Below are 10,799 nucleotides of genomic sequence, written 5' to 3'. Positions count from 1 at the left end.
TAGTGTCATTAAAAGGAAATATTGTGCAAATATTAAAATGTGTTATAAAATGCCAATAGATAGATAGATATATAGATAGATTAGATAGACAGACAGACAGACAGACAGACAGACAGATAGACAGATGGATAGACAGACAGATGGATGGAGATAGATATAGATAGACGGATATATAGACAGACGGATAGACAGATAGACAGACAGACAGACAGACAGACAGACACAGACAGACAGACAGACAGACAGACAGACAGACAGACAGACAGACAGATAGATAGATAGATAGATAGATAGATAGATAGATAGATAGATAGATATTTGCTTTGTTCCAGCATTTATTTACTTTATTTTTGACATTCAAAAAACATTAATGTGAGTGATGTAAATCTGGCAGGCTTAAAGAAAAACATATCTTATATGATTTAATACATTTGTTTAAATCCAGCAAAATATTAAAATGTTCTGTCACTTTCAATATATAAGAATTAAAAAATGTTCACAAAAAAATGAAAGAAAACAGAGTGAGTGACAACACTCCACTGTTGTTCAGACAAAATCTTAAAGTAAAACAATCCATCATCAACAGTAAAGTAAGAGCAGATCTTAAACCCCAGTTTAATGATTAGACATGATTGCCAGCGATATCATGAATGCATGCCAACATAAGCATTTGAAACTATGCAATTAACCGTAGATCTTCTTGCATGTGATCAGGTATTGTGGATAAGCTTGTGTGTCATTGAAGATGACAAATAAAGTCGGGGAGTCGATCTGATCTGTCACGCTGTGGTATCTGACCGGTACGCCAGTATTCTCCTTGAGCGGAGCTGTTTTCATCTCGTGTTTGCCCACGGTGAAGTCTCCGGTGAGCACTTTGGCCACAAAAATAAACTTGTGCCCATCTGCATTGGGTGGGGAGTAGGTGTCTGACACAGAGAGCACAGCGTTTACCGCAAAGTAGACACCCTGACCATACACAGTCGCTGTGAGGGAAAAAAGAAAATTCATTTGTTATTTTTAAATTCTTATCAGTGATATTTTAGTATGATTACAGGTCATGTTTTGAATTGATTTTATTGTTAGTTTTTTTTGTTTTAATTTTAAAATTTCAATCATTTTGTTGTTTTTCGAATGTCTATATGTTTTATTTATTTATTAAGTTTTCAGTTTATTTAGATTTCTTAAACTAAATGAAAATGAGAAACAATGCCTTGGTATGAAATAAAAAGGTTAAAGTTTCCTATAGAAAACGAAGGGCATGTGCTTTTGAGAAAGGCCACAGATTTTTACATCTTTCCATTCCACAAAAAGTTATTTATAGAGTAATTTCTTTTTATAATGTTCTACACAAATTTTGGTTTGACCTTATCGAGGTTTTATCAAAAAGTTTGAAATTCTGAGATTTTGAGACTTTGAGATCCTTCTATATATTGTTTTGCTCAGTTTTATTTAAATTTCTTGTCATATTATATATTTATTTTTATTTAGTCTTATGATTCTTGGGCTTTGTTGTTAACAGTTATACACATAAAATGTTTAATAAATAAAGAATCACACACACAAAAAAAATAACTCTTCACACTTAGTAAAAATGGTTCTTTGGGGAACCATGGTTCTTCAATGGAATCACTGCAAAAAAAGAAAAACTTCTAGAATCTTTATTTTTATGAGTGTAACAACCTTCTATGCATTTGGATGATTAGAATGTTCCTGGTTAAATCCCAATGTATGAGCAATGCCAACAGTAATGCTTGGCTTAGCAAACCCTAGCATACTTTAACAGCATAATACCATTTTTTCCACAGAAGCTCCTGTTGAAGCCATGAATGCAAATCTCCTTCACACTGGTTTCACTGGTGCCGTGGTAGAGGATGCGTTCCACTTGTTGCTCTGAGGAGCTCCGTTCAATGCTGGCCTTTTTCAACCTGTACTGGTCATTCAGAAGTTTATTCATGAGCTTCTCAACCTGAAAGTCAGTGTGAGAAAACACAGTCAATAGTGGACATCCAAGAAGATTTCCAAGGCAGATAATCATTCCTAACCAATAATTCAATGTGCAAAAACATTTTGATTCTGAAGAGAATTCACAGGTTTTCACCTAGAAAACTAAAAGAAAGATTTGTCTTTTCTTGCTCATATAAAAAAAAAAAACCCTCTAAACTGCAGATGCACTGACAGATATCAAGGTGTGAGACCAGGGCTCGATTTGAGGGAAGATGGCATCCCCCTTGTTGAACAAAAACCATCATCCCCTCTGTAAACCACCATCCCCATTACATTAAGAGTGTTGTGTGTAATGTAACCTTATCATGCAAATTAAATATTAAAATTCTCTACATATGATAATTAACAAACTATAAATAACAGCGACTAACCAATCAGAACTCAATATACGAGCTGCGCACTCTCAAGCGAGCTTTCGTCATTTTTGCGCTGTTCAAAATGGCGAAGAGAACGGTTCAAGTGCATCTTTTGATGAACTTAAAAAGAAGAGAACAGAAGGTATGACATTCCCCTGACATAACATTAGAAAGAATAATTAACAAAGCTAGAGTGTTGATTTAGTAAGGTTTGTTTGTCAAAGTTACATTTAATTATTGAAAGTGAATGCAATCACCGAGGTGATAATAAACATATGCATAAGTTAGCTTAATGTATGTGTGTCTATTGTGTATGTATTTTCTAAACAAGCTATGAGCTATGTAACTACACCAGTGAGAGGATGAGTTTCAATCAGAAATTATCACCCTATTCTTTTTGATTTTACCATCCACTGTTAAAACTTTGGAGCCCAGAAAATTAGGGGGCTTAAAGGGATAGTTCACACAAAAATGAAAATTCTGTCATTACTTACTCACCCTCAAGTTGTTCCAACCCTGTATGAGTTTCTTTCTTCTGCTGAACACAAAAGAAGATATTTTGAAGAATGTTGGTAACCAGACAGTTGATGGTAGCCAATGACTTACATAGTATTTTTATTTCCTACTATGGAAGTCAATGGCTACCGTCAACTGTCTGATTACCAACATTCTTCAAAATATCTTCTTTTGTGTTCAGCAGAAGAAAGAAAGTGTTGGAACAACTTGATGGTAAGTAATGAAAATTAATTTTAATTTTTGGGTGAACTATCCTGTGGCGAATTATTTTTGTTTAAATAAATCTGTTGGTAATGATTAGACTATAAACAGTCACACAATACTACAGTCATATAAATTATTTCATTAATAATGCCTATGTAGATTTTTATTCTACTCTTTAATCCTAAATAAAATGTTTTAAAAATTACACAATTAATCATTGTAATCGTTAGCCTTAACCTGTCCTGTAGTAATCAAGGTTAATCCCCATCCACCACACCACCCTCCTTGAATTTATTTTACAATTCAACCTCTGTGTATGTCTATGTTGAATCGTACCTTAATGATTTTGATTTTGTTGTGGTTGTCCTGAAGGGTGTCATAGAAGTCTTTGACCACCTCTTGAAATTCATCAGAATCTACATCCACGGTAGACACTTCAGGCATGTTGGACAGCAGGCTGTAATCCTCATCTAAAAAATAAACATCATTAACTAAATAATATCATTTCTATAAGGGATGCCAATTTAACTTTCATTTAGGTGTTCAATTTTTAGTTTTCACATTTTTTTGACACTAAATGAAAATGAGGCATCAACAGCAAAAATGGCGGACAAAACATTGAACTTCACACTTCCACATTAAGTATTCTCCTTTTTGGGGATTTCATAGTGTTTATACAATTTGTACCTGTAGCATCCGTGTACAAGTCCTCTGTGCTTAGCATTTTCCGTTTAATAGGCACAGATTTCCCGGATGCCAAACTATGCTCTTCCATCTTCTCAAAGTCAATGCTGTAAGGCTGATTGTTGAACAAAATATCAATCTTCTTCTGCTTTATTCTCCAAGCATTTTCAATGAACACAGTGGCATCTGGTGGGTACGGTATCGCCTTAGATGACCCCTGCTCGTACCACACCCACTGTACAGCCTTTACGATTTCAGCATCGTTCATCATGTTCTCTGTCCGTCTCAGGACATTCTTTAGGTCAATCACGGCCTCAGAGACGTAATCTTTAAAGCCAGAGAGGATGGCGGTGGTGCCCTGGATGCTGATTTCTACGGCATGCTTCCTCTTAATGAGCTCTATGCATTTCTTCTGATGGGAGGAGAGTTTCCTCAAGTTTTTGCTCTCGATCTTCTCCTCACACTGTCTCATTCCAACCTTCTTGCCCAATGCAATGTCCACCCTTACAAGATCATGGTTGTAGTTAGCATATACGAAGATCTCGGCTGTATTGGATGACTTGATGGCGTCTTGCAATGACATTTCAAATGCTCTCTCCAGCTGCATGTTCTCCTCGGTTGGCATGGAGTCTCTCTTGGAAAGTTCTAGAGCCTCCTGGATGTCCTCTGTTTCCGTTCTCTGGTTGGTCTCCATTGATAGCTGAATCGCCAATAAGAGGCTTGCGTCTTCGTCTAGACTGCAGGCGTTCATGGGTGTAGAGGAACTCTGGAGGTCAAGGGTCTGCAGTGAACGGGGTGAGTCGGGCTCATCTTCTGCCACTGCTGAGGTATCTTGGCTCTGGTCTGAATACAGATCTTGAGATTCTATGTCAGTGGATCCTAAACTTGAAGGTTGGGGGTTTAAATCGCTGCCAATAACTGCCAACATCTTCTTAGCTTCTTCAATACGAGCTGAAAAACAGAAAACCTTCAGTAACCATTGGGTTCAACAGATTACCATTGTATTTTATTTCATAAAGAAAAGAACTGAAACAAGAGGATCTCGGTCCCCTCCTAATTCAAACACTGGTAAAGAATTAATCAGGACAATGATCCATAATGACCTGAAGTACGTGCATTGGTAGAGTTGCGCCCATTCGGTACTCCAACATTGGATTCCTGAATGAAATTTGCACAAGAACTTCTCTGGAAGTTTTGAGAGTTTGTCATTTTCCATGCCAGCTCCAATATGTCCTGTGGAAAACACAACCACAATCGACTATAAAGTATTATTGAGTATTTGAGATACATACAGATAAAGAATGAAGCTGGATACATTACATTGTCTTCTAGGGGCTCCCAGTGCACTTTCGACATGTCTATGTAGACTTCGAATTTGGCTGTCATCTCTGCCAGTATGCTGACACCCTCCTCATCCTCCAGAAGGAAGCGGGAAATGCCAGGCTGCTTGACCACAATGTTCTTTTTAAAGATTGAGCCAATAATGGCACTTAATAATTCTGCCGCCGATTGACACACAGTCGAATCTCCCTGAATCTGCCAGTGAAATAAAGAGATTACAAGATGCATCTGTAAGCATTATAGAAGACATTTTAAGACAATGATCGCACAACTCATAGTGGGATTGATTGTATATGTAAAAATTATAATACACTATAATAGAAATGAATACACATAGGAAGGAATTATGAGTAAAACAATTATATTAAATACGAGTTGAACAAAATGAAATATATATATATATATATATATATATATATATATATATATATATATATATATATATAAATGTTATTTATATTATGTATTAAAGATTATTTTGTATTTACCTAAATTTTAGAAATAAAATAATTTTGTGAACATCCTAAATAAATTCTACAACATAGCTCAAAAGTTTGGGATCAGTACGATTTTTTAATGTTTTTGAAAGAAGTCTCTTATGCTCTTCAAGGCGGCATTTATTTGATTAAAGTAAAACAGCAATAATGTTCAATATTATTACAGTATAAAAAATAACTGTATTGAATATATTTTAAAATGTAATTTATTCCTGTGATGGAACAGCTGAATTTTCAGCATCTCTACTCCAGTCTTCAGTGTCACATGATCCTTCAGAAATCATTCTAATATCCTTATTTGCTGCTCAATTCATACTTTGTTGAATAGAAAGTTCAAAAGAACAACATTTGTTTGAAATAGCAATCTATTGAAACACTATAAATGTCTTTGCAGTCATTTTTGATCAATTTCAATGCTGAATATCCCTTGCTGAATAAAAGTATTAATTTAAAAAAAAAAAAAAATAATAATAATAATTTACTGATCCCAAACCCACCACTAGTACTGCAAATGTCAATTAAATAAGTCAAACGAATGCAAACTTGGTAACTAACACTTAATCCATCTCCAGTCTCCAGTGGGAATAAGATAACCTCTCCCATGTCTGCCAGTAGATCTCGATGATGGAGTTGCATAAATTTGAGCATTCCTGGTTCCATAGACAGGACTGTCTCCTTCTGGTGTGGTGTGCTGAGAAACTCAACGATCTTGTCTTTTTTGTCCTTTTCCATCCCTGTCAGGGTAACCACAGTAATCATTCCACCAGTGTCAGATACTTTGACACAGCAGAAGTCCAGAGCCACCAGAAAGTCCGACCACTCCTCTGAGAAGACCACACTCTCGTATTCTTTGGCCATCGGCACAGTAAACTCTGCTATCTGGGACTTTATCAGATCTTCGGCCTGTTTGGCTGCGCTACGGGATGAAGACGTTAAAGTGACCATACAGTCTGACACACTGAAGGTTGATGGTATATCTTTTAAAGACAAATTTAACCTCTTTTTAACATCCTCCCTCTTAAGAAACTCAGCTTTGAGTTTGTCATATGTCAGGTGCTCCTGCGCAACACCAGTCAAGAATTCCAGAACTTTGTTCTTAAGTCTTTCAACCTCAATTTGGTCAGGGCCTTTGATTTGGACGCCATCTTTTGCTAGACTGACATCAAATTTCGGGTGAGCCTTTGTGAGGTTCTCAGGCAAATTACTCAAACTGAGCAGCTGATGTTTAGTGGCATCAGGCACAGATATAAAGCTAACACATTCCTTCTGGATAGATGGCTCAGTAGCAGACGCAGTAGTTGTATTCGCTATTCTTGTGGTGTTGTCCGTTAGAGCAGCGCCGTGTGCTGAGGTGCTGCTTGCCACTGGGTCAGAAACAGTAGGACTTTGGGATGAGACCGTGTCAATTTGGTTTACCCCGTCCGTTAATGTTCCCTGTCCATCTTGAGCGCTCACAGATGACTGATCCACCACAGCATGCAGGAAGTCAAAGTAAGGCTTGACTACTAAATCGGTACCTTCCAAATTATGGGATTTTTGGAGAATGGAGTCCACAGCTGTAAAAGACAAAGCTCAGTTGAGATTCAGAACTGTAAAATAGATACTTCAAGAAAGTGATTAAAGAAAAACATCTTGGCTTACATTTCACATCCTTGAAAGAAACTTTAGCACATCCGTTAGACAGCATGCTAACTCCGAGAACATCCGCCCCTCCACCACGACTACTCCCAAAGTAGAGCTCCAGTATGTCCTCTGTGTGGGCAGGAGACAGATTGGCCACCAAAACCGAGTCTGTAGATTCTACCTGCTCCAGAGTGACCTTTGCTCCATTTAGACTCTTCTTGGAAACTTCGTCACTAAGCATCTGAAAATCTATGGAATCACGTACACAGTGACAAAATATTTAAGACAGATTATTATTATACATTCATTTGTGAATTTATTTGAAATGGTTCTAGATGTGTCACATGATCCTTGAGAAATCATTCAAATATGCTGATTTGCTTCAAATGTTTTGGTTGCACTTTATTTTACAGTACATGCACTTTTAATGTGCTTACATTGACTACAATTACTACAATAAGCACATAGTATGTACATGCAAAACAGGACCGTAAAATAAAGTACTGCCAATGTCTTTCCTGTCACTTTTGATTAATTCAATGCATCCTTCTTTTTAAATTTAATTTGAGACAATTAGATCGATACTTTATCTTTTAAAACCAAAGAAAATAAAAGTTTTGCTTGAAATGTAGCTTGTGCTATATTTCTTTTTTCCTTTTTATATTTCTTTCCAATTGGTTTAATATTTTATTATCTACCATGAAGACACAAGTGTGGCTAAAGTGTGCCTATATACTGTACAATGTAAAGCTGAACAGCAACAAACCTTTAGGCAAAGGTCTTTTTAGGTGTACTAGAACCAGGTCCTTGTTTAGAGATGGATACAAGGTGAAGTCTGTTTCAAAGGCCATTCTAGTAATGTTTTCCATAAAAAGTTCCACATGGTCCAGGGAAGTGTGTGGATTGAGCCCTCTTAGCAACAGTTTCCCAGGGTCTTTTGGTGGTTTCCTTCGCAGTGTCAGAGGGGTCTTGTTGAGGACATGGGACCTGGAGAGAACTCTCACAGCAGCTGGTGTAAGAGAAAGAAGTTATTTATATGTTTCATTTATATATGCCTGTAATACTGTAATTTTATAGAATCCATACTGAGGAAACTCAATATCTAAAACAGTATGGTGATGATGTCTTACTCTCAGCATCTTCAAAAACTACCAACGCTTGGTTTCCACGTCTCTCAAAAAAGGCCACGTTCCCTCCCCCAGAGCGTCGCTTGTTCTCAAAGTAGAGAATGAGAAGGTCATCGTCCCAATCATCAGGAATATCAAGAACATCCAAACTCCGCTCCTCCAGGCTATCAGCCATCCTAACAAAACAGTAAACATACAGGAAGTATGTAGTTGAGCAGGTTGAGGATAGCTGACATTCCTGCCACAGTTACCAGCAAAACCTTATATGGTTTTATTTAGTTATTTTTTGAGTGAAATGGGCAGATTTTGTGAAATTTACCTACCTACCTATTGTGTAATGTCTACTATTTGTATTGTTTTGTGATTTTATTTATTGCTACAGTGTGTTTACCATAGATAGATAGATAGATAGATAGATAGATAGATAGATATTAATAGTTAGTATTAGATTATTATAAATAGTTGGTAATTGGATATTGTGGAAATTGGATAATGGAAATCTTATGTAGTGTAAGCCCAATGTCGAGAAAGAGAAACTGAAAGGCTGACGATGGATCATGACATACGGTAACTCAAGAGTATAAAACACTATGAATATAAAGTGTGCACGAAAATGTTTGACAATACGTACATAATAACAACACTGAATAATATATATTGACAGTTAAATTGAGCAGACTCACATGAAAACTGCACATTCACAGGCCAACTGCTGCGACTCACTAGCGTTACTTCCTGCTTTGAGACAACACTGACACAACAAGTGACACTTTGAGAAAAAAACCTTAGAGATACAAATACAAAAAAATGTCTATTTGTAAAGAAATGTTAATCGTATTGTAAAAAAAAGTACATTTATTCTAAACAGCCAAATTTTCAAATAATAATAATAATAAATATAATCAAGTTAAAAACACTTCATCAATATCTACACAAAATACGTACGGTTGCCGATTAATGGACGTTTAATTACGTCGCCGCGAGTTTTTCGCCGTGACATCGGGTATAAAATAAAAGTTCCCTGTTAGACCAGTAACTGCGTATAATTATAAGCCCCTCCCACTACTGTAAGAAGAGCCCAGATCGGGCGTTCAATTTTGTGTCAATCATCCGCTTCAACCAATAGCAGCGTGTGTTACTTTGATGTCGTTCTGTAAGTAATGCGCATGCGTGAACGACAACAGCGTTTTGTAGCAAACTGAGACCTCACGCGTGAAAGGTAATGCTTTTAATGTGTACTTTAAATAGTTGTAGATTCTGATAAATGAAATGAACACTGATACCTTAATATTCATATGAAGAATAATACATCTAGCTTTGTGTGTGATAGCAGCACGTGTATATAGTATACACACATTATACAGTCCATCAGCACTGAATAGAATACATCTCTTAAATGATTTTTGGTAAAATATAGGTCATATAATTAATATATACATAATATAGTAACTAATAAATAAGAATCTATACCTAATAAATTCATATAATTACATTTGATAGCACATAAAATATGTAAGAAGTAAGTTGTGTATCTGTGTTTCAGGCAATGGATCCTCCGAAAGATATTCAGCCTCCCAAACAGCAGCCAATGATCTATATTTGTGGAGGTAATAACACTCTTCATGCATTGTGTCTGTCATGTGCTGTGTATTAGTCATTATATATATATATATATATATATATATATATATATATATATATATAATATATATATATAATCATGTCTTTCATAACTACAGTATGCAAACACAATTCCCATCATGCAATATGTCTGAGCAGTTGTGTATTTTTGCTCTTGTGTTTCAGAGTGTCACACAGAAAATGAGATCAAAGCTCGAGACCCCATCAGATGCAGAGAATGTGGTTACAGAATCATGTACAAGAAAAGGACCAAAAGATGTATCCTTTAAACTAAATAATGCTTAGTGGTTGAAATAATTGTTCACCCAAAAATGTCACTCACTTACCCTCATGTTGTTCCAAACATCATATGTGGTTAAATATTTATTTTCCCATTTAAAAAAAACACGAGAGAATTCTGAAATGTTTTTTAATAATATAGAGGCTGATCATTTAAAAATTGAGCTCTTGGCATGGTTCTGTGAATCTGATATGCATGCCATTATTAAGTCAATATATTATTTAGTTTTTTGTAGTCTTGGTTTATGCCCGATGTTCTTTATATTTACCCTTGACTCCTGTTTCCAGTGGTCGTATTCGATGCCCGATGAGATGCATCCTGCTGTTTTTTCTATTATAATTAGTTTTTTTTAGTTTTTATCTTTGATTATGTAAATACATGTATACAATTTGAATACGCAGTAATCAAAATTGAGTAAAAAACTGTTTACAAAAAAAATCTTCAAGTGTTTGTATTTACATTTTTGAGTTAGAAATTGATATTTTGGGGTGAAACCACTGATTTAATCATGTGGAGTGAGTTGTTC

General features: G+C 35.8%; 2 protein-coding genes across 2 annotated transcripts; one reads left to right on the top strand and one right to left on the bottom strand.

The window, feature by feature from the left end:
• Positions 1–312: 312 nt before the first annotated feature.
• parp10 (poly(ADP-ribose) polymerase family member 10) lies at positions 313–9,416 on the bottom strand. The gene is made up of 12 exons (XM_081377649.1): positions 9,298–9,416; positions 9,036–9,103; positions 8,356–8,528; positions 7,992–8,234; positions 7,244–7,474; positions 6,158–7,158; positions 5,085–5,300; positions 4,868–4,997; positions 3,768–4,715; positions 3,417–3,550; positions 1,792–1,966; positions 313–983 (listed from the first exon to the last, which is right to left on the bottom strand). Coding segments are annotated over exons 2-12 (3,552 nt in total). The 5' UTR covers positions 9,038–9,103; positions 9,298–9,416; the 3' UTR covers positions 313–684.
• Positions 9,417–9,451: 35 nt separating this feature from the next.
• On the top strand, positions 9,452–10,711 carry polr2k (RNA polymerase II, I and III subunit K). The gene is made up of 4 exons (XM_081376926.1): positions 9,452–9,571; positions 9,896–9,959; positions 10,159–10,251; positions 10,561–10,711. The coding sequence occupies exons 2-4, from the start codon at positions 9,899–9,901 to the stop codon at positions 10,581–10,583; spliced, it is 177 nt and encodes a 58-aa protein (XP_081233052.1). The 5' UTR covers positions 9,452–9,571; positions 9,896–9,898; the 3' UTR covers positions 10,584–10,711.
• Positions 10,712–10,799: the final 88 nt, after the last annotated feature.

The sequence above is a fragment of the Scardinius erythrophthalmus genome (assembly GCF_964197995.2).
Source record: "Scardinius erythrophthalmus genome assembly, chromosome: 10".
NCBI classification, from domain to species: Eukaryota; Metazoa; Chordata; class Actinopteri; order Cypriniformes; family Leuciscidae; genus Scardinius; species Scardinius erythrophthalmus.
Note: the sequence above shows the minus strand (reverse complement) of the source record. Positions and strands in the feature narration are given on the sequence as shown.

Coding starts and splice junctions, on each gene's coding strand:
- parp10 (XM_081377649.1), bottom strand. Junction 5,301..6,157: donor AGACTGGAGATGGATTAAGT/GTTAGTTACCAA, acceptor TTTCACTGGCAG/ATTCAGGGAGATTCGACTGT. Junction 1,967..3,416: donor ACAAAATCAAAATCATTAAG/GTACGATTCAAC, acceptor ACTGACTTTCAG/GTTGAGAAGCTCATGAATAA.
- polr2k (XM_081376926.1), top strand. CDS start 9,899: ATGGATCCTCCGAAAGATATTCAGCCTCCCAAACAGCAGCCAATGATC. Junction 9,960..10,158: donor AATGATCTATATTTGTGGAG/GTAATAACACTC, acceptor CTTGTGTTTCAG/AGTGTCACACAGAAAATGAG. Junction 10,252..10,560: donor CAAGAAAAGGACCAAAAGAT/GTATCCTTTAAA, acceptor TCCTGTTTCCAG/TGGTCGTATTCGATGCCCGA.